This window comes from Genypterus blacodes, unplaced genomic scaffold (assembly GCF_046128005.1).
Source record: "Genypterus blacodes isolate CSIRO-AG114 ecotype Tasmania unplaced genomic scaffold, CSIRO-AGI_Gbla_v1 ptg000017l_1, whole genome shotgun sequence".
In the NCBI taxonomy this organism is placed as follows: domain Eukaryota; kingdom Metazoa; phylum Chordata; class Actinopteri; order Ophidiiformes; family Ophidiidae; genus Genypterus; species Genypterus blacodes.
Genome location: NW_027466831.1, coordinates 2,695,812 through 2,723,208, shown reverse-complemented (window position 1 = coordinate 2,723,208; position 27,397 = coordinate 2,695,812). Strand labels below are relative to the sequence as shown.

Genomic DNA, 27,397 nt, shown 5'->3' with positions numbered 1-27,397 from the left:
TCTCCACCCATAGTTACATCTTGTGGTTTGTGGAAAGCCAATGAGGAGCAGGCTGGCTGCCTGATAGAGACCTGGCTGGTCAGCGATGTAGGAGGCTGGCTAATGAACACACAGCTCCAGGCTTGTTTATTTCTGTTCATGACTCATTTCATTTTTGGGAAAAAGTAGCTGCCTGTAGTCAAAGGCAAAAACTTTGACAAAGTGATTATGTCTTTTTATCTTTTGACCATTTTGACTCTGTAACTGTCTACCCTGTCTATCTGACTCTCCTCTCCTCACATATGTCTAACAATTTCCTGTCACACATGTGAGATGATCTCACATTTACCTAATGTATTCAGCATGATAATCAGTAGTGGCATAATTTCTAAAATTTGAAGTCTGGAGGGACAGTCACCAATTATACAGGCTTATGCTAATGACCTACTTGACTGGTCCACATATTAGGGGTATCAACAGCCATTATCTCAGTGAAAACAAAAGACCAATTATTATTCATTACAAAATGTTCCAGTAGTGATATATGCAGATTGTGAGAGCAGAAATGAAAGGAAAAGACTTGTTAACTCAAAAATGGATAAAATAATACATAGTGCAGTAATATTACAATGGAATCAGGTGGGGCAATGTCATGCGCTGTCCATGGTGCTGATGAAGGGATACCAGATACAACAATCCCCATTGCCTGACCCCGAATGGGCATAAGCATATTTAATAGGTGAGGTCATATGAGATAGATTGTCTTTGTCACTTTTTCACAATCTAATTTTTCATGAAACATTGTTTTGTTGTTAAAATCTTTTCTTCTTCTTCAGCCACTTGAGGCTGCCACTGAGTGACATGACGTCAACATGTCTCTTAAACAATGATTCTAGAAACCGAATGAAGCACACATTTTTTCTTACTGTTCAGTTTTTGACTCAATATTTGCAGTCATATTACAATGTCACCGTGAGATTCAAACCTTGACTTGAGGTAATATCAGGTTTATTAGTTGGATAGATAACAAAACGCCAGTGGCCATGGACTTCTGGGGTCTTGATGCGTTCTAAAGAGAAACCCTACACCACACACGTCCAGGCAAATGGAAGACCCGCCTCTCAGATCAATACTTATTGATTTCACTACGTTGAAATGAAGCCTTGTCAACATGTGTAGTGCCGCGATCGATACCATAGAGCCGAGGAGAGGGATTGTGCTACAGCGCCATCTGGCTGTTACAAACACTACCTGCACTAAATATTCCCACACTGGGTTTACTGACAAATGATTCCAACTGGTCCCCAACAGTGAAATGTAATCTTGTCAACAGCTGTGAGCGATAGTTGTCAATCACTGACACTATGGTGCACACTGAGTAGGTTTCACCGCAGCAATCATGCACACAGAGCTACAGTACTACCTGTTGTAGGGTGCATCCATTGAAGGTTGTTTGTTGTCGTTGTTGTTGTTGTTGTTGTTGTTTCCTAGTGGAGACCTCTTGTTTCCTCTGTTCAGCCTGACCACAAAGTCTTGGATAAGATATTCATAAAAATTGAATAACGCTATTTTTATTAATCTTATATGTGATGTATCGTTTCTTACTGTGTAGCTTCATGTAGAGCTCCACGCCAAGCTGCCAAACTGTTGCTGTTATCCAGGAAACTATCTTGTCGAAATTAATAGTGATTTTCTAATAGAGAGAGAGAGAGAAAATCAACAGTGAGGGGGGAAAAGATGCAAGAGAGAAATCGATTTAATTCTTCAAGAAGTGTGTAAATGAATATCCAGTATTGACTGTAGACAATTTTTTTTTACCACTTTACCACTCACATTTATCTGAGTATTCAACTGTAATGAGGATGTAATCACAAAAATCACATTATTACTAAATCTTCAGTTGCTCTGCAGACAAAGAAGTCGTATTTCTCCTTTACACTGCAGGTCTCACTGCTTTGTATTCACCAAGTGGTCCTATCATGTTCATTGTGACGTTTGCCTGAGGGGGTCAGAGTTGTGCCAGTCTGGGCCCGCTGTGCAGGGCTTCATTGGTGGGTGGTCCAGGGGAGTGTTTGCACAGAAAGGACCAGCAGCTGTGGAGGATGACTTCAGTGACCTTAACTGGCAGTCTTGGCTGTGTACTTCAGATGTTGAAGTGGTTTGGGCAGAGGCAGGAGCGGCTGTGCATGGCCACAGCTTTTTGTTCCGTATGACCCCTGTTATTTTTCTGATCTGGTTGTCTTAAAGTAAATTAACAATGTTAAAACGTACACTTGAATTATGTGTACAAAATTAATTTCACCTTTATTTACACTCTGAGAAATGAGAAAGACCAATGACTGAATGAAAGTAAAATTAAGACACAATAATGCAGGAGTATAACCAACAAAGTTTAGGTATTGAGAATTGTCTACAGAAACGTTACAATTGACTTCAATCCATTTGTTTCCTCAACCCACCTTGAGACATCAGAGTTTGACACTTGAGGACCAACGTTGGCAGACAGAAAAGTGAATTAGGAACAAATAAATCGTAAATGAAAATGCTACATGATGTAACAACACCCTTAAGAAAACAGAATGTTGGTATTTGTAATTAAAGCCCAGCCATAATTGTTGACTTATTTAAACCGCAGAGCCAAAGAGGCTCCATTTATTATTTATACATGTCCTGCTCCAGTAACCTTGGGTTAGGTGGTGTCAGGTTAACAGCCAGGACACAAAGCACAACATTGGACAGCATGAGATTCAAGACACAACTGCCAAATCTGTTGGAAAAACTTTTTAAATAACACAATATACACAACCGGTCACTAAAACTTAGTCCAGTGCGCAGATGAGGGCGACTCCCCTTTTGATCCAGTGACTCTGGGTGCAATCAGAGGGCAGTTCCACCGCGATCACATAGTTGGTGGAATGACCGGTTGTAGACAAGGTCCCTATAAAACCAGAAAGAGCAGTTCAATCACTCAAATTGCAAAGAACTTGCATCTTTCCATTGCACTCGCTGCACTGAGTTTAGTGTTTCTGAGAAAGTCTGCGTGTGTGAAATGTAGAGGGCTGGCTGTGTGCTCGAGGTGGAAAATAGAGAGTGGAACTTGGTGAAGCATAGTGAAACAGGACACTAACTAGAATCAAACATAGATATACACAAACACAGGCACTAACACAAACTTCCGAGAAATGTTTTGTAAAAAGTAGTTTCTTTGTGAACTATATCATTAACTGCAATCTGAGCTTTGTTGTTTTATAGACTGTAATGCTCAGACACATTATGCACTGACCAGCACGTGTGAGGGTCTTGTAGATGGGGCAGATGTAGACCCCTGAGTTTGGAGGTTTGCGATTTGCCTTGGGAATCATCCAGATAATGGGCATTTCCGTGTAGAGCTCCTTAGGTCTGGACTCGGCCAGTCGGCCTGCGTCATTATCCCAGCGAGCCCCCTCCAGGAACAGGCCATGTATGTAGCAGCCCATGTTTGGTCTCTCTGTGATCGCTGACAGAGACTTTGCCATGACCTGAAGAACAGTTAACATAGTAAACATATTTGTTTCTCAGTGAACTTCGCGTTGTCGGTGAAGTAAATCTTAAGTAAAGTTATCTGAATTTAAGAAGAAGGCTTTAGTGTCTGACCTCAAAGTCAAATCCTATTGTGTCGATGGAGATGACAGAGCGACGGGCGTAGTTCTGGAGGGTTCCAGTGAGAAAGGCCTGTGGGAAGAAGAAGCCACTAATCCAGAAGACAGCTGGAATTCCATCGGAGATCCAGGTCTGCAGGAAACTGATCCTCTGAAGCAGGTCTGACACCCAGGAGGCCAGTGGCTTCAGAGAAGGGTAAGCCTGAAGGACAACACAGGAACAGGAATTATGCTGTGTTAGAAAGTAGGTCCATGAAATCAACCTCAATGTCCAAAAAGAAGTTTAGTATTAGGCAAAACAATTCATAAATTGAATGTGTCCGTGTGTGTATATTACCTTGGCTTTCCACATATCAGGAACTGCGTTGATGAACAGACTGTTGGCCATAAGCTCCAGTTCTGATGACATCACCACTAAACCTTTGAGAGCCTTTGTAATGTCACTGAGACTCTGGGAGATGGTTTTCAGTAAGTTGTTATACCTGACAGACACACAGCAAGTAAATAAGATGACATACTGGACTCGTGATCACTAAACTGGTCCAAAATTCAGATTCTGATTTGTAAAAACCCACAACCCGGATAGTGAGCAGGAATAGCAGAGCGTTGTGTGTTTGCAGTAGAGTCCAGTGTTACCTGATGACCTCCTGGATGAGCACTGTGTTCATGGACTCTTCATATAAGACGGGGTACTTTTCCATCACATCCTGAATGCTGATAGGTTGGGGCATCCTTTCAACAATGCCTGTCACTATCTCCTCCACGATCTATGGTACAGGAAGTGGCAATTACATGACGAAACACAGTACTTTAGACTTGCTATTGAGACTTATTTGTTTATTCCACAGCTGCCAGCCTGGATGTAAGTGATGCTTTCATTTATACCACAAAAGAGGAAACCAACCAAATACTAAAATAGAATAAACAGAAGAGAATAGGAATCACTACCTCTTCCCGAGCTTTGCCCCCACTGGAGGCAGCTCGAGGCTGCAGCTGAACCACGGTGCCCAGCAGTGCAAAGCTCTCATTCTGGGCAAAGCTGATGTTGGCATTATCATGGAGGCCGAAGATCTCAGGTGTATCGTTGATGGGCAAATCACGCACATATGCTAGGTACCCCTGGGATCAAAGTTGGCACATTAACAAATCATTCGTAGTTACAGCAAAAACTATGTGACAAGAAAAATGCACAGTGTCATCAAATGAATCTTTCTGTAGCTCTGCATTTTTATCTGCCTCCACATTTTTCTATATTTTCAGGTGTTTTATCCATCTTATCTAACCTCGAGATCCAGCTGTGTGTCTATCTGGCGGTAAACCCCAGATGAAGAGTAGATATGATTGACACTGAGGACATTGGGACAGTAAAAATCCTCCAGCACACTGAGAAGACAGCGTCTGTCCCAATCATCTGTCACCCGGCCGCCATAGTTGATCTCTCCTGCTGTGTACTTCAGCACCTGAACATATGAAGGTCAAAAAGGAGAGACAGAGCCATGAACATACTTACACATGGACACACACACGCGCACACGCATGCACACACAAACGCACACACACACACAGACACACACACACACACACACACACACACACACACACACACACACACACACACACACACACACACACATACACACACACACACACATTTATTATGTTAAGAGAACAGAAACTAGTGATGAGAAGCAAGAGAAAGATCCACTGTTCCTTCTCTTCCTACCTTGTATGGGATGTCCTGGTACTCATCCAGGAACATTTTGAGTTGGCTGATGCAGATGCGCAGATCTCCGTCTGTGAACTCATACGGAATGTTGAAACCAAGTGGGCCGAACTTCCTGCGCTCTTGAGCATTTCCATGGAACAGACAGAGGGACAGGAGCAGCGCCTTGAACTGTGCTGTCTGGAGAGGAGAGGAGAGGAATATGTTAGAAATACTACACCATTCCCAGCCTCTGTTGGAACTATACAACAGTCTCAATGGGGAGGGTGAGTGGAGGAGTGGCAGACCTTGGTGCATGATGTAATAAAATCATTGGTGAGACTTAGGTAGGTTTTCAGCAGGTTGGCCTTGATGCCCTTGGGAGGCTCAATCGTCATCTTGGAAGCATTTTGAAGAACGGACACTGGGAATTTGTTGCTGGGCAGACTAGTGAGCCATAGACGGAAGTCCCTGTGCACCTGTGGGAGGACATGTGGAGCCCACGGGCAATACAATTGATTCAGTATTTTGGAAAGCAATATTCAAGGTTGTCAAAGTCATTGAGAGGATCCCTGTGTTACACATACTTAAGTTGAGGCAGTTTGGCCTAGTCATCTTTAGGCTTTTAGGTGAATGGGTTTGTGTGTACATAGTATGTACAGCTTATAGACATCCATACATACTATATGACTTGTTTCTGACCTTAACTGGATCAATGTTCTCAATAAGCCTCTCCAGTGAAGGCATCCAGCTGGGCGCCAGGTGACAGTTCTGGAGGAAGACCCAATGACCTCTTTCCATGGCATCATGCATCATTTTCTCTGCCCAAGGGCCCTTAAACACACCAACATTGGATTATAGTTATTTTCATCACATTGAATGCGATGAAAATAACTATAATCATGTACTCATCAGACAGAGATTCCATTCATTCTCTTGGTCCTGACCTGGCCTTGGCCCAGAGAGATGGCACTCATTTTCTTGGAGAACATCATGATGTCCGCAAACTTGTAGAGGTCAGCAGCGGGGTCAGTGCCAGGGGACAGGACAAAGATTAGGGGAGTGGAAGAGGATGACTCCTTGAAGACGATGGACAGGTCTGATGTCTAATAAGAGATGGAGGGAGGAGAAAAAAACATATATCCGTCTGTCAGCAAATATCAAGAAATGAATTTTAACTTGTTACCATGGCTCATTGTGTTGGCCAGGTACAGACTCAGACACAACCAGTCGAGTCCATAACAACATTACCACACCTCTATGAAATGTATACTGTATACTGTATACATGGTGTGGCAGCAGTAAGGATCCTACCTGAGGCTCTATGAAGCGTTGGCCCAGCTCAGCTGAAACAAAGTCCTGCAGGGCTTGAATGAGACGGTCAGCCCGCAGACAGCGCAAGACCAACTGCTTCTGGAATGAGTTCAGTTTGGTGTCCCATTCTCCTGGAAGGGGCTCCCTATAGGCAAACACACACACATTCTGCCAGGTAAATGGAGACTACACAATACAAACGTTGACAACATGGGTCTGTATGTACCTATGAGGCTGGTTGCTGTCAAAGATGTTCTTGAAGCCCTGGATGTGTTCAGTGAAGCTCTCTGCCAGGTTGCTGAAATTGGCGAGAGCACTGAGGCCCAGGATGTCTCGCCAGGCTCGCTCTGACAGCCAGCTGACCGCTGGGTTGGGTAACTCCTGGTTGGGCATCCCTCCGGATAACAGGTAGCGCCATTCATCCTGTCACAGAGAGATAACGCAGAATAATTATGAAGTATATTTCAATTACATGAGTTCATTTGAATCAAAGAGGTGAGGATATGAAGCTGTCACTCACCATGTCAATTTTGTTCTCATTCATCATGATGCGAGCACACAGAAGAAAGGCGAACATGAGTTTGTGCTTCTCAAACAAACTGCGGCAAACATTGCTGAACAAGCTAAAGGTAAAATAATCATTGATGTTGATGATTCTCTTCTCCACGGTGTCTGTGAGGAAAGAAGGCAATGGAAAAAGCTAAATATTTTGCTTGTTTGCAAGTTTTCAACCAGTTCTCAGTCCAGTTACATCAGTTTGTGACCTGGGAATCAAAGACCATTATAGATTTCCTTTTTACCTGCTTTTTCAGAGTTGGCAAGTCCAGCCATGAAGATGCCCAGGAACCACTCCAGGGAATATTGATACATGGGGTCAACATTTGACAGGTCTGACACACAGAAGAAGAGGATCTGTGTGCGTACGGCCACGGGCACATACTCTAGACGGGTCGCGTCGATTTCCTGTTCTGTCTTTTCTGCTACCATCACTTTAGCCTGGCAGAAAAAAGTGATTTGTGTTAGAAGAAAATCCAAGAACAGTAGAATTTAAGAAGGACGACAAAGACAAACAGCGCACATATGATCTCAAAGGAAATAGCTTTCACTGTCTGACCTTAATCTCTCCAGCCTTGACTTTGGACGCCTCTAGCACTTGGATGAGCTCCTCATTATCCACAGGGTTTCCCTCTGAGGAGCTGAGTCGGAACAGGATTTCATCTTCAATCTCTTTGAGCTCCTGTTTCATCTTTGCATTGCTGATGATCAACTGATTCTTAGCCTCTTCCAGGTCTGGACGCTCCTCAGCCACAACCAGGCCCAGCAGCTGGTCCTCCAGACCACTGAACCCAAATAGAAGAAAACTGTATGTTGGAATTTGCCAGCAATTGAAGCTATTATGCAATTAATGCTGCTATGACATTTCAAACATATTTACAGTAATATGATTCAGCATTATTATCGATTAAGAAGTTTCTAATATTTACTCAAAGTTATACATTTCAAATTGATATTATAACATTTTCTAACAACCTTCATAGCTGGGTCCATTAGGGCAGCAAAATGAGAATTTATACAATGTCAAATCTTAGCAATGAAATCACTGACTAAACCCTGTAACAAGTAAAACGTTACCTTGGTGACAGAGTAAAGTTGATAAGGGTGACTTTAGTGGCCACCTCTGGAGAGTAGTGTGGGTTAGGTAGCTTGGTGGTAATGTACAACTTGAAGTCATTGTGGTAGGTAACGACTGTGTCTCCCAGCTTCAGCACTGTGTTGCCTTGGTGTTTAAAAGTCTATTAGCCAACATATGGGAAAAATTTGTGTGACATCAGGGGTTACTATAAATGTGAATAAAAATGCAACAGAAATCAACTTTGTTTCAAAGAATAGTAATGAATTGACCTGCTGCAGCAGCACAGGTTCTAGAGCAGGATCAAGTTCCTCTCCCACATTCTCCAAGAGGCAGGGTTTACCAAAAGTAATGGCGTTTTCAAGATTGCGGAGGAAGTCCCGGTCACTGAGCTTCATAGCCTCCAGTCCATTGTTCCGCTCCTTGATGAGGATGGAAATACAAATGTGTAATCAATTAATTAATGATTGGAACCTGTGCCTCTCAAATGATTTGTAATAGGAGTTGCCAGGATAGTAAAGGCAACAATACACCCATTATCCCCAGCCTGCTTTCCACTCACAGACTGCTTAACAAACACATAATGCTTAAAGCTTGCTATAATAACAAACTATAGATGACATGTGAAGAGATTAAACTCCACTATTGATAGAGCCACATCACTCAAAAGAAAAAGCTCCTTACCATGTTTTTAATCCACTTGTTGGCTTGTTCCTGAGGATCAATGAACAGAGGCCACCGCAAAGAGTACTGGGCAATCACACCATTCTCCACAGAAAGACTGTCTTTTGGTAGACCTGCTATCTATAAACAAATATAATAATAATGGTAAATCATCTTGTTGAGTCTATAAGTGGGCTCAGAGTGCTAAGTGAGACAAATTATAACATTTCAACATTTGAGATCTGACATAAAAGCTTTGAGACTAAATGTGACAGTGACCTGCCAGGACTGGATCTTGACAGGGTCTCCCAGTGTGTCAATCAGGCTGGGATCTTTGGTGTGTGGAACGCTCAGTTCTTCAAAAGTCTGCAGCCACTCCTCTGCCATGGCTGCCCGATATTCTCCCTGAAGAGACAATAATGGAAAATGAACACCTTATAAACAACAAAACAAACTTCTAATGGAATATCAAAAACAAAATGTGTTTGACACAAACATTTGTTCAGTTTCAACCCACTTACAGTGAAAGGCCCCAAGTAAGCCACATATCCAGCAGACAGAAGCACATTGCCTGCTACATTATTGATCATGTACTCCAGATGTTGAACTGTCTCCTTCCAACGCACCTTCTCATCAGCCAGTCCACCTATAAGCTGCAGAGAACCCATAACTCTTCAGAATGGAACATGGAAAAAGGTTTCAAGACAACTCGATGTTTGCCTACTGGATAAATGTTCTAATCTATTGTCTAGAATATAAATATGGTCTTACAATACAACTTCATCAGGAACTTTTTCTTACAAATGTTTCAGTTTCTGACCTTGTCTGCCCGGACCAGGCGCTTCTCACACAATTGATATTTGCTGTCCAGCTCTTCTTTCTTGGCCAAGCAGTCTTTGTATTTGGCCTGCAAAGTGGCGATGCCATCCTCCACTGCCGCCAGCTTTTGCTTGGCATCATCAAGCACACGCTGGGTCGCAGCTAGGTCCTCCTGGGCCTCCATGAGAGCTTTCTATTAACACAATAACAATTTTGCATCACAATTTCACCCTTATACCCTTATGAATAACTATAAGTCAGCTATAGGATAATTTACTTAAGTGCAATAAGGCCACAAAAAGAATTACCCTTTTAGGCTTCACAGCCTTGGACACAAAGTGATATGAATGCATCGCTCGCACCCACTGGCAGATGGATGTACAGGCTTTGGAAACCTTGGCAATGGACGCTGGCTGGAACTCTTCATTATCTATGTAAGGTTGTACTAAACTGATTACATTATCTGTGATGTTATCCTGCAGAAAGGATTAGGAGCACAAAATTAGCTAGTTAGCAGTTAAGACAATTCAGACAATGAACAAATCCTGCATAAATCCCTTGTAATTGATTTTTTTTGGATCTATAAGATGTGGTGACACTGTTCATACATCACTACACATATAGTCCGTATATCTAATATACTGTATATATGTGTTTTACCTTGTCATACTTGAAGAGGCTCTCCAAAAACCTGCCAGGGTCCTGCAGTTGACCCTTGCCAGGCTCCCAGTAGTCGTCTATCTTGGTGCCAGGCTTCTCACCAGCTACTCTTTTAGGTTTGATGCCCTTCATAATGCACACTGACTCAATAACCAGCTTGACCCCATGTGGAGGACGCTGCATGGCTCGCACCTAAGGAGAAGATGTGGTTCCAATTTGTTGATGGAAAAAAAAAATCACTGTAGGGATTATGATTGTAAATACTGTATACACTTGCAATGCAGAAGTGTTGTGACAAAGCATCATAGCTGGATCCAAACAAACCTCAACAACATCATTCTTGTTGAGTGACTTAAGGCTGGCAAGGGCAGCATCCAGTGCTGGCAATGCCTCATCCAAGTCTCTCTGTGCGTCCTCTGCAATAGCCCCTGCAAAACTGGCTTTCTCTGAAGCTTTGGTCTCTTCTGCCTGCACCGCTCTACAAGTCTCCTCTGCAACCACTGTGTCAGTCTGGCAATATGAAATGACATATTGTGATATATTAAGTCAAATCAAAAACAGCAATTCACTGAAAATACAACTGATCACTGTAGTATATGACCATTATCTGTAAGGCTCTATTCTTCTCTTACTTTGATGTTCTCCATGGTGGTCTCAGTGTCCTTAGCAGCCTCTTCCAGAAGAGGTCTCATTGTCTCTAGTTCCTCCTGCATCTTACTCACATCTTCTGCTGTACTCAGGAGCTACAGGATCACAACACAAAGTGAAGTCAAACAGAAAAGAGTCAAGTGGGAATGAATAACCCAACAGTTAAAAATGCATGCAACAAACATGTAAAAGCCATTATGATTTTAAGATTGTTGCTTCTCATTCTTTAGTGGCTTGCCTTGTCCAGACCAGTCTTCATGCGCTTACAGGCACTGTTCAGCTCCTGCTTCTTGCGAGCAATGAGATCAGAGAAGACTTTGAGCAGCTCCAGGTAGCTCTTGGGTGTGACATAGTTGTAACGAGAAAGCTCAGCCAAATATTGCACACATTTCTTGGCTACTATCTGGTGAATCTTCACACACATCAGTGTCTAGAGACAGAAAAGAATTAAGAAGGAAACGCAGTCAATCTAAAAGGATAGCATTTTCGATATTTGATTTGAACATTTATATCACTAATAATAATACTGTTTAGTCTACAGATACATCATATCCCATCTGAATAATTCAGGCCTCAATGAAAAATAATGTTTAGTTTTTGTTGCTTCAACTCTACAGTATTTTGAGTATCCTCACCAGTCCTTTCATTGTGGCTGGGCTGGCTTCCAGCTCAGGTAGCTCATTAAGAACGGAGGTGGCCACAGCCTGCAAGGCCTCCTCTGGCCAGGCTTTGAACCAGTCAATGGTGCAACATGTCACCAGGGAGGGAAACTGCCTCAGACGTGCACGGAAAACCTCACCAATAGGACTGCAGAGGACAAAATGAAGATAAGGAGACAGGTGAGGTTAAAGGCAGAAAGATGACGGTAGAGGGACTACTTTTTTTTTGGTACAGATTCTTTTGACCCTCAGCTAACCTCATACACAGTACGGTGTGAATGTTCTGGCGGACCCTCTTGATATAGGCAGCCATGAGGTTAGCTTTAGTTGGCTGCTGGCCCAAGTCTTTCACTACTGGCTGCATGGTTGTCAAGATGCGCTCCTGCTCGTCCACTGCATACAAGTTGGGAACATCCCCAGAATTCAAAATGTTGTTGACATCCTCCAGGAATGACTCCCTCTTAATCTGAAGAATTAATACAGAAGAAATAATGAAGATCCAAACAATACATTTTTAGATCCTCTGTGAACAAAATTAGAGTTTTGAATTTCATTTTGCACATGTACATACTATACTATATTTTTGACATATATTGCCTCATTCAGATTGGCTTAAAATGAGTTTAACAGTGAATTTGATTGTGTTTGAATACATTTGCATGATGCTGACAAACACAATGATGACAGGGTAGGTTTACTATTATACACATTCCTACAAGGGACACCTTTATCTAGTATGTATCTCAAAACAAGTAGTAAAACAGACCTGTGTGTCTACAAAGAGAAAGGTAATCTGCTTATTCTCAAGGCCAGCCTTCATCAGGATGGTTTTAATATCTTCTCTCCACTCTGCTGGGCCGTAGTTCTTGGACAGCTGAATCTGGAAACACTCATATTCTGACCTGAGTATAAAGATACACAACATGAGGTCACATTAATGGATCCTAACAGTGACTTTGCAGTTAATATCTTAGGACATCAACAGTAAGTGATGTACAGTATATATCACATTACTGCTGACATTTTTATATAATGGTGTGTTCAGTCAAGCAGCAATACAACTGTCTATCTTTGATAGTGTAGGAACAATGAGAGTCTCACATATGTGAGGCCAGCTTAGTGAGTGCCTGTCGCCCGCTGCCTCCCACTCCAAGAAGCAGGGCATTGCCCAGAGGTTGGCGCAGGATGCGGCTGATTCGGCACACATGCTCGATGGCATCCATGAAGAGCACCAGCTTCATCTTGGTGGTACTGCTCTCGTTGTAGTCCTCCATATACTCCTCCATTACTTTTACCAACTAGAACGTGTATTATAAGGAGAAATAGCAACCCACTGGTATATTAGCATTAGAGAATGATGGCACATTCAGTATGTATGCACAGTATATGTTTGCAAACATAATAATACATAATATCTATTTGTGCCACTTTTCATAAAAAAATGCTGCCTGACTTTCTGCTCAGCTCACCTTTTCATTGTCTTCAATGCATGAGTAAACCTTGTTGTCAGCTCCAGGAAACATGAAATCTCCATACAAAACAGGCTGGCTGGGCACAACCTCTTCAAAAACGCAGCCAAACTCCTGGATACAGACCTGCAGGAGTCTGTCAAACCAATCCCTGTCCTCAGCACTCACCAGGCGGTCCTGGAAAACTCGGCAGCTTTCATGGTACCACAACTTTAGCAGCTGCAATTTGTCCTGATAATCAATCACATTAGTATTACATTTACATTTTGACTACTGACTCCTGCGTTGTCAATATACCACAATGGTTTCTGTTTAATTGGACTACCTCTATCTTGCCAGCCTCAGCCATGAGGATGCCCTGGAAGACCTTGGATAGGTCCCTGAGGTTGAAGGTGTAATGGGACTTGGCTGGAGTTGGTAGGAGCTGGGAAGTAATGGTAGAGTAGACTCGGATAGCGGCATCTACAAGAGGCTCGTTTAGTGGCTGGATTTCTGGCACAGCTACTAATGGAAAACAGCAGGATGGGGAACAGGAGTGATTAGGTTACCAGATAAATTTGAAGTCAAAACGATGACATTTAGACCTTTTCACAAGCACTCAAATCATGTGTACTTTGCGACTTTATATTGTACTAAGGTGCTGAAAAAGAACAAAGTTTCAGTTGAAAACTTAGGTAATTTAGCCAGTCTAAATAGTCTACCCAGTAACACCTGCCAACATCCACCAAATTGTGGCCTTAAAGTCAAACACATTTGCAGCTCTGGCTCACCCATCCAACTTCCTAGAATGGTGGAGAAAATTGTTTTCATGCTGGCATCCTCCATTTCAGTGAAGGACAGGAAATTAAAGTGCCGTGTGAAGCGCTGGCTGATGGGGTTCCGGCCTCCCCCTGGGGGTCCCATAGCACAGGCAAAATTGATGTCCACTAGGTGCTTGAAAGTCCCTGTAGCATAGAGTAAAACCAAGAAAGCAACTGAGAATAACTGAACACATAAATTCATATTTAGCCTAATGCGTCACAGTCGGCAGAATTTTCAATGTGCTGCAATACAGTGGTTCCCAAAATAGCTTTTATTACTTGAATGTTCTCACCTATCTGCTTTCTGTCATACCAGCCACCATGATCCATCCACTGCCGCAGCAGTTCAATAGGAGGCTGAGCGCCATAAGTCTCCAGCATGGGCATGTTCAGATCATCAATGAAGAAGATGAAATTCTTCCCTATTGGAGGCCCGAACGTACCCTTCCGCCTGACATACAGGAACAATTGAACTGGTGAGTCACACATTCAGCAGTATTACAGTGTATATTATATCTATAGATGGATGAATTGTAAACAATGGTCTACTGCACCTTTTGTCCAGTTTGCTGTCAATGTTATCTTGAGTCTGATTGGCTGAGGTGCGAGCAGAGAAGATAAGGAAATGTGTGATGTATTCGGCAGGCATGTTCTTCAGCAGCTTGTCTGACAAGATCAGTGTCTTCCCTGTGCCAGTTGGCCCAATACACAGCACCTGGCTCACACAAACAGCCAAGCATACATGTATAAATGTAGAGCTACAGTTAAAGTATGTAGTATATGAAAAAGAGTAAGAAAACTCAGTTACAGCAACATTTTATACATGCTACAAATTAAGTACTCACAGGTTTCTTATTGGTCAAAAGCATGTCGACCAGGAAAGAAAATCTCACAGTGTCAGCAGTGGGAACTAAGATGTCAGTGTAGTTTGTCTCCGGGGTGATTACAACGTTTGGCGCATATTTCATCCAGCTGATCCACTGGACCTGCAAGACATAGCGCAATTGAAATGAAAGTCTCAATATCAAATATAAACCTGATAGTCTTGGTTGATCAGGTCAAAGCTGTAACTTTAATCTATTTACCTTTCCGTCTTGGCCATCTTCCTGGTCATCCTCCATGTTGCAAATCCCTACATCATCAAGCCTGTAGTCATAGATTAGTCCCTCCTCTGGAAAACACAATTGGATCTACAGGACAAAAAATACAAAAAATAAAGTAAATTTGAAACAACTTCCCATTTCTATACATAAAAAATAGTGATCTGACCTTCTCCTCTGCCATCTTGCCCCTGAGCCAGGCACTGAAGCGCTGGCAGCTGGCTGCATCTCCAGTAGCCCCTACACTCCACACCAGAGAGAAAAAGAACCAAGGCTCAATCAGCTCCTTCACACGGTCCAGTTTCATTTGGGACAGTGGCTTCTCCCCCTAAAAGCAACAAAAGATTAAAGAGGACGATGAGGGGTGATTTTACCCCATAAAGAAGAAACAAGGGTTGTTGAAAAAACCCTTGTTGTCGATGGTATCAAAATGCATATATCTTATTTCCATGACTAATGTTTCTTTGTGTTTTCAAACAGAAATCAATATAGCTTGCAGAAGATCCTTACAAAGAAAAGATGCACACAAACCTCTTTCGGGTTGAAGGGACTAAAGAAGCAGTCCATAAGCTTAAGAAGACTGCAGGTGATGTTGCTGTCCAGTGAGGTGATGACCTCCTTCACTGATTTACGAACAAATGTGATGGACTCCTGTGAACAAATAAAGACAATTAATAATATATATCCTATAAGCATCATTGATAATGAAAACTTATCGTCATGGTGTATCCCCCCTTACCTGGAGGAACCTGCTAAAGAGAGACTGGAGCGACTCTGTGTGTGGTTTCAGGGGTTCAGGGATCTGCTTCAGCCAGCATTCTGTAAAGGGGGTTAGACCAAGAATGCTGGGCTCCAGGTAGACCATACCACAGCGAGACACTGTGGCTGGGGATGCCACTGCCAAATCCTGCACCTCAAACATCATGGTCATCACCTGCAGGAGGAAGAGAAAAAGCATTTCATTACATATAGGAGAGAGGCTTCAACACACCAGACCACTAATCCTCTCTGATAGACATGTTTTTGGAGGTTGAGTTATATGAAAAACTGACATTGTAACTCTGATTTAGCAGTGAAAAATACCACAACGGTGAATATCCTTACTTCAGTCAGCTTGATGATTTCCCCAGAGCTAAGGCATAGTTTTTTGTTGTCATCCAGCACAGTGTTCATGTTCTCAATCCAGACAGCGTCAACAGGCCCATCAAAGATGTACCACTTTTTGTTCTCATCCATCGATACTGCCCCTCCACGGATAAGAGATGAAAGTATCCCATCTGTCCTACGAGGCAGAAAGGAGAAAATGTTGAAGTATGAGGACACAATATGTCTGGCTTTTCCGGTATTTTTTTCCAACAAAGTATTACTTACCACTCATGTGTGAGCAAATCATATTCTCCATAGAGCTGTCCCATGGTGATAGACTTGGGGTTGAGGACATATATCTGAACAGCCTCATACACACCACCACTCAGAGAAGGCTGGCCCTTTAGAGCTGTTAAGGCTGCACCTAGTATCTCATAACACTAACACATTGGATAGAATATATAGAGTTTACACACACTCTGTATTGCAAAATTAACTGTAAACGGTGTGCATTAAAACTGAATCAATAGAGTCATGTAGAAACACTCACCTTGGTTTTACCTGATCCAGAGGGTCCCACCAACATCAGGCCATGTCTCACCACAGTTGTTTCATATAGCTGAATACACTTGCTAATATATCCTGCAATCATCAGAATACAATCATTCATTAATACCAACATGTCTTCATGGTTACATATCTGGAAATACATTATCTTGCTTGTGTACACACACTGACCATCTACATCTTTGAGGTTCATCTTGGCACAGACATGCCGCATGGACTCTTCCAATGTGCCATAATCAATTGGCTCCTGTTTTATTTTAGGGAAAAGATCTGACACGATACCGTTGAAGAGCTTCAGGTCATCTTGTAAAAACTTTGGTACATTGACGGCTTGAATAGCCTGCAGACAGATCAACTCCTGGGAAACAGTGACATTGTGGAAAAATAAAGGTCTGTACAGTCTGTAAAGGTCTTTCTAACTGTGATGCATGTCTGTCATGTGTTCTAATAGCTACTTCACACCAGAAGAAAAATGTTTAACCTCATTCATGTCAGGATTTTCTCTCTTCAGGTTTCCAGCAGCTGAGATCACAGTTTTCACAGCTCTCATACCGAAATCATAATGATCCTGGACAGGAGCAGAAGCAAAAGTTAGTACATTGCTATGTCTTTCAAGTACATACACATGCATTGTACACTTCAGCCATGTATTTCTACCTTCAATTTTTGTTTTCCATTATTGCTTCATGTCCTTTAACACTGTGTCTTTCAATGTTATCTGAAATCTTTTATTTGTGAATATGTGTTAGGTGTCTATGGCTGCTTAATCAGATGTTTGATGTGGAAAGTTGGGTTAATATGAATCTAATTACAGAGAGATACAAATCTCCCCTTGATTTGCACCTGAGAACTAAGCTGTTCCGAGGATAGCTTGAATGTGGTGGCGATCTTCTCTGAAAGGACTTTGGCATCACTGAAGCCAAAGGAGTAGAGTGAGATCTCAGCTATCAGAGCGTAGTCAGGAACCATCATGGCCACGGGACGAAACAGGGCCTGGAGGTGACATCAAAATGCAGTCAACCTCACTTTCTTAACAATTTCATACAGGTATATGAAATAATCTCTCAACCTTGAGATTGTCAGGTAATTCAGTGCGTCCAGCATAACCAGGATTCATTGTGATGAAGACAGCACAAGATGGGACAAGAGGAATCTCTTTCCCCTCAAACATAAATCGCTCCACCTATAGAAAGCAACATACACAGTCATATTCAAATGTCAAATTAGCACACACTTACTATTTCATAAGAATGCAAATTACTACTGCTACTGCATTTAACAAAATGAGGTTCTATTTTAAAGTCTCATTCACCCTTTGCTGTTGGGCCTTTTGAATGGTGGTGATCTGTTGAGCAATCACAGACAGCACCTCCACGTCAATACGATTAAACTCATCAAAGCATGCCCAGGCCCCGGAACTGAGAGAGAAAAACACAAGGTCAGTTATAACCTAGTGTTACTTCAACGCAGAAAGGAATTCATCATGAACATAACAACAGATGGAAACATTTTATATCAAAACGGACATTCGATCATCACTTTAAGGAAATTCCCTCTAACCTGGCCAGTCCCTTGAGGAACTTGCCCATGGCGATAAAGTCCAGCTGATCAGAGCAGTTGAAAACCACAGTCTGGATGGCCAGAGCCTTCCCCAGGTCTTTGGTGGTTTCGGTTTTTCCTGTCCCAGCTGGACCTGCAGGAGCCCCTCCAAACTTCAGATGTAGAGCACCTGTCAAGGTCAAATAGCACCTGAAAGATGAAGAGTATTTTTTAATGTAAAGTTTTTACGTCATTACGGCAAAAATGAACAACGACAAGCCTACCGGTCAGTGAGAGGCGTGATGACCAGACGACCAGAGTTACCCAGGTACTCATATCCGTACAAGAACTCTGCGTTCACTGCTCGGATGTACAAGTCATCTTTTGCCCAGTAATATCTACAAACAATAAGTATCATATTTATTTGTGCAACAGCAAAATTTAAAACTGGTGGTATCAAGCCAACTCCAAGGTATCAGTGACAGAAATGAATAGTTAACCTGAGCTGGCTGATCCACTCGAAGTCACTGACGCTTGTGACCCCCTGCTCCACCAGTTTAGCTGCTACATCCTTAGCATGGACCTCTATGACAATAAGGGCAGACAGCACAGCTCTTTGCATCCTTGACAGACGTCCTCTCACCAGCTGCACCAAGACCCCTAACTTTACAAATGAAAGGCAGAACAGGTCTTTTTTTTGTGAAAGCATCATTTATAAACAGCTTCCATGAAACACAAATAATTAATTATTATAATGCCTGTGTCATGGATACACTATACAAGGATGGTAAAAGACATTTATGAATGAAGGGACATACTTATGTGCCAGTTTGCCCTCACTGACATGATAAATCTGGAACTGTGTTTCATAAATAACCCAATCCAACAAATATTGGAATTTAATTGTCAATTATCAGAGTTTGATTATTGTCAAGCCAAATATCATAGCCACACCTGTGACTGTAGCTGCGGATAGAGGCGTTCTGCCAAATCTCCCTTCTCCAGGGCCTCAGACACCTCAGCGGTCCAGAAGACCTGACAGCCAGCTATCACCACCTGGCCAGGCCATGACAGCACCCACTCCATACGAGGTTGCTAATGGATGAAGAGGACACACATGAAACACAACAATGAAAAACAAAAATAACCTCTCTTCAAAATTATTACTATGACATGATTCAAAATTCAAAGTCAGGGTCACAGACCTCAGGGTAGGCTTTGAGTGAGCGATCAATATTGTCTCTCACACTGGCCTTCATAGACTTTTCCACATCCCTCAGCCAGTCCTCTACATTCCCTGTAGGCCGCACTGGCAGCAGCAGCTTCACACACTCTCCTTCTCCAGAGTACATATGTGTGATCTGTAGATCTGACTGGAATTCTAGCTGAGGACGAACAGATGACAAAGTCATGTGGCATATATATTCTGTTTCCAACATTTGCAGAGGGCAGCAATTGAAAAAACAAACAGCTAGAACATACCCGTGTAATGTTCTCAAAGCATTTGCGTAAGTGAGGCTGTACAGCTGTGGGATCTTTGGTCTGAGACAAAATCTCGAGGAGTTCATCATCTGATAAAAAGTAAAATCTACACACAAATATTCAATGTTCAGTACATTTTGCTGGGACATTCTGTGGAATTACAAGTAAAAGGGCCAGAGGAGTTTAAACAGTGGAACCAGTGGGCCTAACCTGGGGAAGGAGCCTCGCTTTGTCTCCAAATAATCACTGAGACCCTTCTGCACCTGTTCTAACAGTGTGTTGCATTCCTTCAGTTTTTCTAGAAGAGCATCTGTACAAAGGTTAAGCACCTAGAAGAAAAACACAGAAACATAAATAAAGCTTACAGTAAACACTAACACATAGCTGCAAATATCATCTAGCAATGCTTCCGAAAACCAAACAGTTGTCTGAACAATCTGAATTGTTGTGAGAGCTTACCTGCGGATTATTAAAAGCATTTTCCATGACCCTCCTCCATGTAACCTCCATTTTGTGGTATCTCTCTCCTTCCACAGGCAGCTGGGAGTTTATGTCATCAGAGCTGAAGATGGGCTCCAGGTAGAGCCAGGAGCGCTGGCACGTCAACCACTCCTCCAGCACGTCCTACGAGTACCAGAAAAAATGCAGTACCACAACTTAAGTTGTGTAATGTGGTAACAAGAAGTGACGGCTAACTACTACTGTTACTGAAAATGTGTGTGTGTGTCTATATGTGTAAGTGTGTGTGTGTGTGTATGTGAATTTCTATACTTGGGTAGTTCTGAGCTTTTTTCCCCAGGAGTTAATGCGGTCCTCAAAGGGCTTCTTGTAAGGAGAAAAGGACATGCTCTGAGACATGGCAATGTGGTCGTCCAGCAACTGAGTGGCTTCATCTGGGCTCTTAAGGATGTAGGTCCCTGTCTCCTTGTAAGGCTGCATATCGAACATGACTGTTGACCACTCTTGTTGCATCTTTTCCAGGGCCTGAGTGAGAAGGCGTGTAAGAGATATTCAGAGTAAAATTACAGGATCCCAAAATAGGTTATATTCAAAAACTTGGTTTGTAACCAAGCACATTTTAATTGATAAGCTTTCCAATGCTTTGTTTTAACCCACTGTGTGTTGGCTAAGCCCTCTGCGAATACCACATGGTTATACAGTATACTGTACCAAAAAGTTCAACATGAACACTTTGTTTTGTTTGAAATTTGTTCAAAAACCATTTCCAAAAGATTATAACACACTGTGCGATCCACCATTTGTAGACTGGATACCTATAGGTACCTGTTCAATGGTGTGCTCTTTACCAGCCACCTCAGCAACCTGAGTAATCTCCTTCACATGCTGCTGCAGTCCTTGCTGCAGGCAGGAGGAGAAGGTCAGACTGGCTTTGGGCTGGACATTCATCTGGATGCGTTCAGAAAGCATTTGCCAGTGACGGGACTTCATCCCTGGGTTTCTCAGACTCTGAATCAGAGGAATGTATGGTTGGAAGTCTTCAATTTTGCAGCGGATTTCAGAAGCCACCATCTGGCAAGCTGATGAAAGAAACCAAAAAGACCTGAGCTTAGACACACTGATGACAGGTAAAAGAAACTAGTGACAGAAACATGAGGGTGCCTCAGGTGACACCAACCAGGGATGTCTTTAAACTGTTGAACACATTTGTGTGTGGTGCTGAGGGCATCTGTAACATTGCGCTCAAGTTGTTCAGGGTTGATGGTGGACAGTGGGTCATTTAGCCAGCTTTCATGCCACCGTATCCAGTCTGAGGTGGTTGTCCATAGGTCCAAGAAGGGCTGGAATTCCTTTATCAGCTTCTGCAAACGATCATACTACAAACACATTTCACAGTTAGAAAAAAAACTAAAAATACTTAGCTTGATGTAAAATCACACAAAATACACTTACATTAGTGACAGGAATATTGAAGAGGCATTCTCTGTTGTTGGAGGCTTGGGCCATAGTTTGGCACTCCTGAAGTTGTTTGCTTATACGCTTCACTTCGTTGGCCATCTTTTGTGCATGATCGACATCGCCGTGGGCTGCAAACCCAGCAACCACCATCTATAAAGATAGTTCGGCTGATTAATTAAAAAATATAAACTTACCCAAATAAACTTTTCATTTCTAATATTATGACACAATAAAGCAAGGCATTTATTAAGTGTATTATTCTGGAAATTGATTAAGTGAATGAAGCATAAGTGTAAATTGTAAACTGGGTCTAAGTCACATTCCCTGATCATAATTGCTAAAACGGCAGTGGCATTGTTGGCCCAGTTGACCTGTATAGAGTCCAGCTGCTTCTGTAAGTTGTTCTGGTCGACCAGCTGCATCGCACGGAAACGCTCCTCGTCCTCCACATGCTGCTTTGCGACATCTTCCATCTGTTTCATTATCTTTACGGGCCATCCAATTGCTGTCCACCTGCACAAAGAAATTCAGATTTTGTTGAAGAATATGTAATAATTATCACCACTATTAACCCACCAAGTCAATCTCAGTGCTGAATAAAAAATAATGCATGTTCCAGAGACAAAATACACTGACCCACTGCTGACACAGCAGATACAATGACTGTATGCATTCAGGTATCTTACTTTTGATTGAAGTCCTCATCAGAAAGGTTATAAAAGAATTCATCCAACAGGTCATAATTTGACAGGGTCTTGTCAAGATGTTCCTGTTGTGAGCAGATTTGAAAAAAGGGATTTTCTACCTTGATCCAACATGTTCTTGTATAACAGAAATAATAAGTGCAGCAAATCTACCTTGTAACTTTTGAGCTGATGTGGGATTTGCTTCATCCAGTCCCTCTTTTCGGTCAGTTCCTCAATGCTGTCAGGTTTCTCAAACAGCTTTGTACTGATCGTCTTGCACTCTTCACACCCCTGGATACAGAAAAAGAGAGAGAGAAACAGACAGATGAAGAGAGATGTTAAAAGTTGAAATTGAATTTCAAGGTACAGATAAATGTTGTCCGTAAAAGAATGTTGGATGTTAAATTTCTGATCTGTGGTTTACTCTCTTCTTCTTTTCTCAAAACAAACAACTTACATCATCAATCTGTTTGCGTAGCTTCAGTGCGAGGTGCTCCAACACTGCATTGGCTAAAGCCTGTCTTTTCTTACAGAGAGCCTTGCGTACAGACTCTACAAGGACAGTGAATGGACCGATGACAATGGAGTATGGCAGCGAGTGTTCCAGTGTTTCCTTTTCTTTTAAGTGTTTAGTAACCTCTGTCTTTACTTCCTGAACTGTCGGCTCCACCTGGGTGTGTGATCTGGCAGGGAAAAAAAGGGGAGTATGGAAATAAGACGATGATTAAAGATTATAAAATTCACAGACATTTTAAGAGAGTAGACTTACTTGAGGAGGGTTTCTATGTCTGTGTTGTGTAGCTCCAAGTATTTATTATACTCAGCAGCATAGGCCCACAAAGGTATGGCAGCTTGACACAGAGCTGTACGGACTTTCTCTCTCAGCTCATTTACTTCTGGTTCCCACAGACTCACTGACTCCAGACGGGGATCACCACCGATAAACATCTTCTTCATCACAAACTGGCACGGATATGAGAGAATACACTTAAAAGCTTTAAAGTTCAGTGCTTTATTTTCAGACTCTTAAAACATCTTTACTTTACCTTATCGATTTGTGGAATGTTGTGTGTGGCGAGAATGCCTTTATCAAACAGATTAATAACAGATGGCACAAACTGCTCAGGAGGAGTGCTGTAACGAAGACCGGTCTGGTCCAAAACCAAGTCCACCAGGAACAGAGAGTTCTTCTTTGGCCTAGATATACAGATAGTGGAGAAACATGTCCAACATAATAAATGATGTTCAGCGACATGTTGTGTCACACTCGCAAGTAAATACTTGAATGTAATATAATGTATAAATGCCAGGTGTCCTACTTGTAGGGGCTAGTGTTAACATCCTCCCCCCAGACAAGGTCCTGAGGACAAGTCATCACACTTTGGCAGGAGTCCAACAGCATCTGAACCAGGCCGGACAGTGAGTCAAGCACCAGGAAGCGCAGGGCGTCTTGTTGGTTGTAGCGTATCACAGTCAACAGTTTGCACAGCTTGGACATTTTAAACACTTCCCAGCTGTTCTCGTTCAGGTTGTACCAGCCGAGGCCAATGTCCATCAGGTTGGATTTGATGCTCTTGCAAAGCGTGGACACCCATAAGTCTCGAAGAAGCATGTTTACCTGTTTATGGAGAATTGTTAGGTGTTCTTAGTTTATGTGAAAGTCTTGTGTGTGTCATGTTTGCAAGTTTTGGTTCAGTCTTACATGAGCAAATACTTTCCAGTAGTGATATGTACAGCCTTTATACTATACTACAGTAATACCTCTGCATGCAATTGACTCTGGATGACTTCAAACTCCTTCAGACGCTTTGGTTTGGCCAAGGTGATGAAGAACAGATTCATGGTGGCTACTCTGTTGCACTCAGATCGTACTTCACATAACGTACGGGTCACGTGTGGCTTGGTCAGCATGGATTTGAAGATATATGCACTTCGGTTCTTCTCAAAGTCATAATTGGGGACTGAAACACAGCCTGTATATGTAACACAAATCAGTGTACAGTGTTAAGATCATGATGGGCATTGCTGGAAATGATGTTGACCCAATGGACACAATTGAGCATACAAAGCAAATTGACTCACCTTTCTGTGGTACATACTCAGGATCTTTCTGTGGCAGGTTGATGTGCGAAAACTGCTCAGGGTGGCTCATCACTGTTTTGTCAAAGATCATGCGGTTCATTGTACGGTCATAATCACGTTTTACCCCTGTCAACAGCCGCTCCACAGAATCTTCCAGTCTGCAGACATAACACTCCCCTTACTCACCATTTATTCGCCATAAGCATTACATTTAAACTCAGTGACACTGAAAAAGAAGGAAATTGTGAATGGTGATATGAGTTTAAATTAAAAATCGATGCTTATTGCTCACGTTTCTGGTCTGAGGCCAGGAGCGGAACATGCGCGCCTTCTGATACGCTGCAGACTGTCGGTATCAATAGATGGTGTGGCACTCCAGATGGGCATGTTGTCCACAGAGAGGTTGTAGAGGATCAGGGCCTCTGTATTCTTCCTCAAGCACAAGGCAAACTGGACTCTCTCTGCAAAGACCCGTGGGTCCTCTGCACAGAATAACAGCCTGATTCTGGGCACCCAGTTCATAATGGCTGTTACTCCTACACAACAAAGGGAGAGGGAGAATGAGAGGAACAAAAGCATTATATGGTAAACATGGCCAAAGATGATCAGGGAGACAGATACAATCAGGAACATAGTTGATATGAACATATTCTAATACAATTACACTGCAAAGGCTTTACCCATTTTGTGTCCTTTCACAGGATTTCTGTCTTCATCTGTCACATTGCCATCTTTGTCAGCCTTCTTAACCAGGTACTGGCATTCCTCTTTACTGTAGTCAAGAACGCCAACAGATTGCCAGGTATACTGCAAGGAGGGGCTTCTGGGGTCCTCTTTAAAAAGGAAAGGAAGACTGTGAAAAGAGAAACAAATGTCTACCTCTATTTACACAGTATATTCCTGAGGACATTTTACCAGGGGGAATCTTATCGATTGTAGGCAGCAGGGCTTTTGCAGGGATAGGTTTTCGGTGAGGTGATCCTTCAGCAATGCCCAGGGAAAGCCAGTCTTCTGGGGTACGGCAGTCAAAGTCCTCGTTGTCAAACATCTGGGAATGAAACACAGCGAGGATGTGTGAATCAAAGCGTTGCGTCCGAAATTCCCTCTGTGGCAATCTGGACCCAAACAATGGTGACAAAGACGGATGTTAACAGGCTCACCTCCAATGGGAGGTATTTGGACACAGGAGAGGTTGGGATGTTTGATGTTGTCACGTGGTCATTATCACTGCTTTGATGTCTTGGCATTAGCAGATTAGAATCTATGTTCATTTCTGCCAGCAGCTGTGCAATATCCAACTTCAAATATTCCCTTCGACGTCTAGAAAAAACAAAGTGATTAATTATTAAAACGTTTAATGTAAACCACCAAGTGGTGTAGATCGATTTTAATTTAGGTTAGCTGCTGCTTAGTGAATACTGCTGGTCCACATAACACCAATGAATCTGCTCCTTTAAAAATAATATGCTCCCATGATAACCACCACTACATGCCTTTCCTCTTGTGTCATATTTAGCACACTAACATGGTGTACCTCTCAATCTCTAACTTGCGAGGGATCTTCCCTGGCATGGTTTGGTAGGGCATTTGAACTTTGGGTGTGAACTGAGAAATATGTGATGGCTGTGAGGTCGGTCCATGGTTGTCTGTTTTAACCAGCTCATACAGGTCAGGTGGAGTCTTGAAGACTGTCCCTGATCAAAAAAATAAACAATATGACATTTGGGAATGTTGAAATAACAAACTATGCCAGAAATAAAGCAACATGTAATATTTTACCTTTTGATTTGTTGAACTCAATGCTGGCTTGACCCTGTGAGCGCTGCTGAGCCTGAACTCTCTTTCCACAAGACTGTTAAAAAGCAGTTACAATTGGTTTAGTTCTGTATTTCATGTTCTGCACAATAAGATTCAACCTCAACCTGAATCTGACTCTATTCACATGCATGCTCTTGTGTCTTTTTACCTGTGACTCAAACTTAGCTGGTGTGGTGATGTTATCTGAGAAGAGTCCTGTATTTTCATACACAGGGTTAATTTGGGCTGGACGGAGTTTGGACCTGTGACTTGGACGTGAAGGTTTGCGCTCTGGAGGTTTGCTGGGAGGATGAGGCAGCAGGTTCCCCAAACCAGCCAAGTGAATTCTCTCCATCTTCTCACAAGAAAAATAAAGTAACAAAATAATTATTTGGTATGTATGATTCTTGATTTTACATTTAGTATTAAAAAAAACTTGAATTGTAACTTTTAACTGATCATATTGTTTTAAAATGTTAAAGGGGAACAGGTCCAGACAGAAATATTGAGATGCTTGAGACAGTATTTCATAGCACAGTTTCCTACTCACTGGATTACAATGATTTATTATAACCTTTGAAAGGAATAAATGATATTGTTTTGGACATTTACGATCCCTGCCCTTTTTGAGCATTTTATGTTTATTCATTCATTCATTAAAGCCCTGAATCATTTATGTCAGGGCCACGGCTGGATTAGGAACCTGTAACATGCCTGAGATTAGAGACATTTAATGTAATAAAGCCAATTCTGGGGTCTTTTCAGGAATGGATAACCTAAGATCTGACCAATTTCAACTCTGAGGGGACTTTATGTGTACTAGATTAGAATCAAACTTTAGTTCAAAACCGGTAGTAATGTTTGTTGGACGTTGTGGAGCAACTTTTCCAGTTTCTAAAGAGAAATGATCATTTGTCTGTGTTTGTAGCTGTGGAAAGTCACAATAGTCTTTATTTAATGTAAGTTAATTTAACAACAAGGAACAAGTGTACAAGTAGTTCATTTGGAAATTAGCTGTATTCCATCCCTTATGACACAATTAAAGTCTAACTAGTTTAACAAGCTTAATTTGTACCCACTAGCTAGAATTGCTGCGTCATGTAAACTAAGCCTTGGTTATGTCACTTATCCCAGGAGAAATGGAACAAACTAGTGGTGTC

At 42.2% G+C, this 27,397-nt stretch overlaps 1 protein-coding gene across 1 annotated transcript; it reads right to left on the bottom strand.

Moving 5' to 3' along the window:
- Positions 1–2,798: 2,798 nt before the first annotated feature.
- On the bottom strand, positions 2,799–26,592 carry dnah1 (dynein, axonemal, heavy chain 1). Its single transcript, XM_076141358.1, has 77 exons — positions 26,407–26,592; positions 26,220–26,292; positions 25,975–26,134; positions 25,601–25,760; positions 25,356–25,488; positions 25,121–25,273; positions 24,733–24,967; positions 24,441–24,598; positions 24,120–24,331; positions 23,678–23,976; positions 23,405–23,555; positions 23,128–23,321; positions 22,816–23,041; positions 22,530–22,649; positions 22,359–22,441; positions 22,044–22,185; positions 21,667–21,822; positions 21,392–21,590; positions 21,040–21,293; positions 20,527–20,739; positions 20,215–20,379; positions 19,966–20,084; positions 19,756–19,861; positions 19,479–19,658; positions 19,228–19,368; positions 18,774–18,937; positions 18,558–18,671; positions 18,295–18,483; positions 18,047–18,152; positions 17,804–17,917; positions 17,578–17,727; positions 17,216–17,302; positions 16,906–17,092; positions 16,718–16,809; positions 16,453–16,607; positions 16,186–16,363; positions 15,821–16,015; positions 15,613–15,732; positions 15,251–15,409; positions 15,067–15,171; positions 14,827–14,967; positions 14,536–14,696; positions 14,275–14,432; positions 13,952–14,125; positions 13,507–13,685; positions 13,182–13,412; positions 12,814–13,010; positions 12,479–12,614; positions 11,970–12,178; positions 11,689–11,860; positions 11,292–11,483; positions 11,038–11,148; positions 10,730–10,915; positions 10,406–10,597; positions 10,054–10,221; positions 9,747–9,938; positions 9,448–9,579; positions 9,206–9,331; positions 8,948–9,067; positions 8,536–8,685; positions 8,266–8,426; positions 7,748–7,973; positions 7,434–7,629; positions 7,154–7,305; positions 6,860–7,056; positions 6,634–6,778; positions 6,267–6,425; positions 6,022–6,153; positions 5,628–5,798; positions 5,341–5,520; positions 4,901–5,077; positions 4,566–4,736; positions 4,254–4,384; positions 3,955–4,099; positions 3,613–3,819; positions 3,263–3,497; positions 2,799–2,917 (listed from the first exon to the last, which is right to left on the bottom strand). Exons 1-77 carry the CDS (start codon positions 26,590–26,592, stop codon positions 2,799–2,801), a joined length of 12,564 nt encoding a protein of 4,187 aa, XP_075997473.1.
- Between the last annotated feature and the right edge of the window lie 805 nt (positions 26,593–27,397).

Bases quoted from the DNA above. Each gene is read 5' to 3' on its own strand.
- dnah1 (XM_076141358.1), bottom strand. From the start codon at position 26,592: ATGGAGAGAATTCACTTGGCTGGTTTGGGGAACCTGCTGCCTCATCCT. The intron at 17,093-17,215 runs GTTAAACATTTT...ACTGTTTCCCAG, and splicing joins AAAATCCTGACATGAATGAG to GAGTTGATCTGTCTGCAGGC. The intron at 10,222-10,405 runs GTAAAACACATA...TCCTTTCTGCAG, and splicing joins GCCTCTTCAAGTATGACAAG to GATAACATCACAGATAATGT.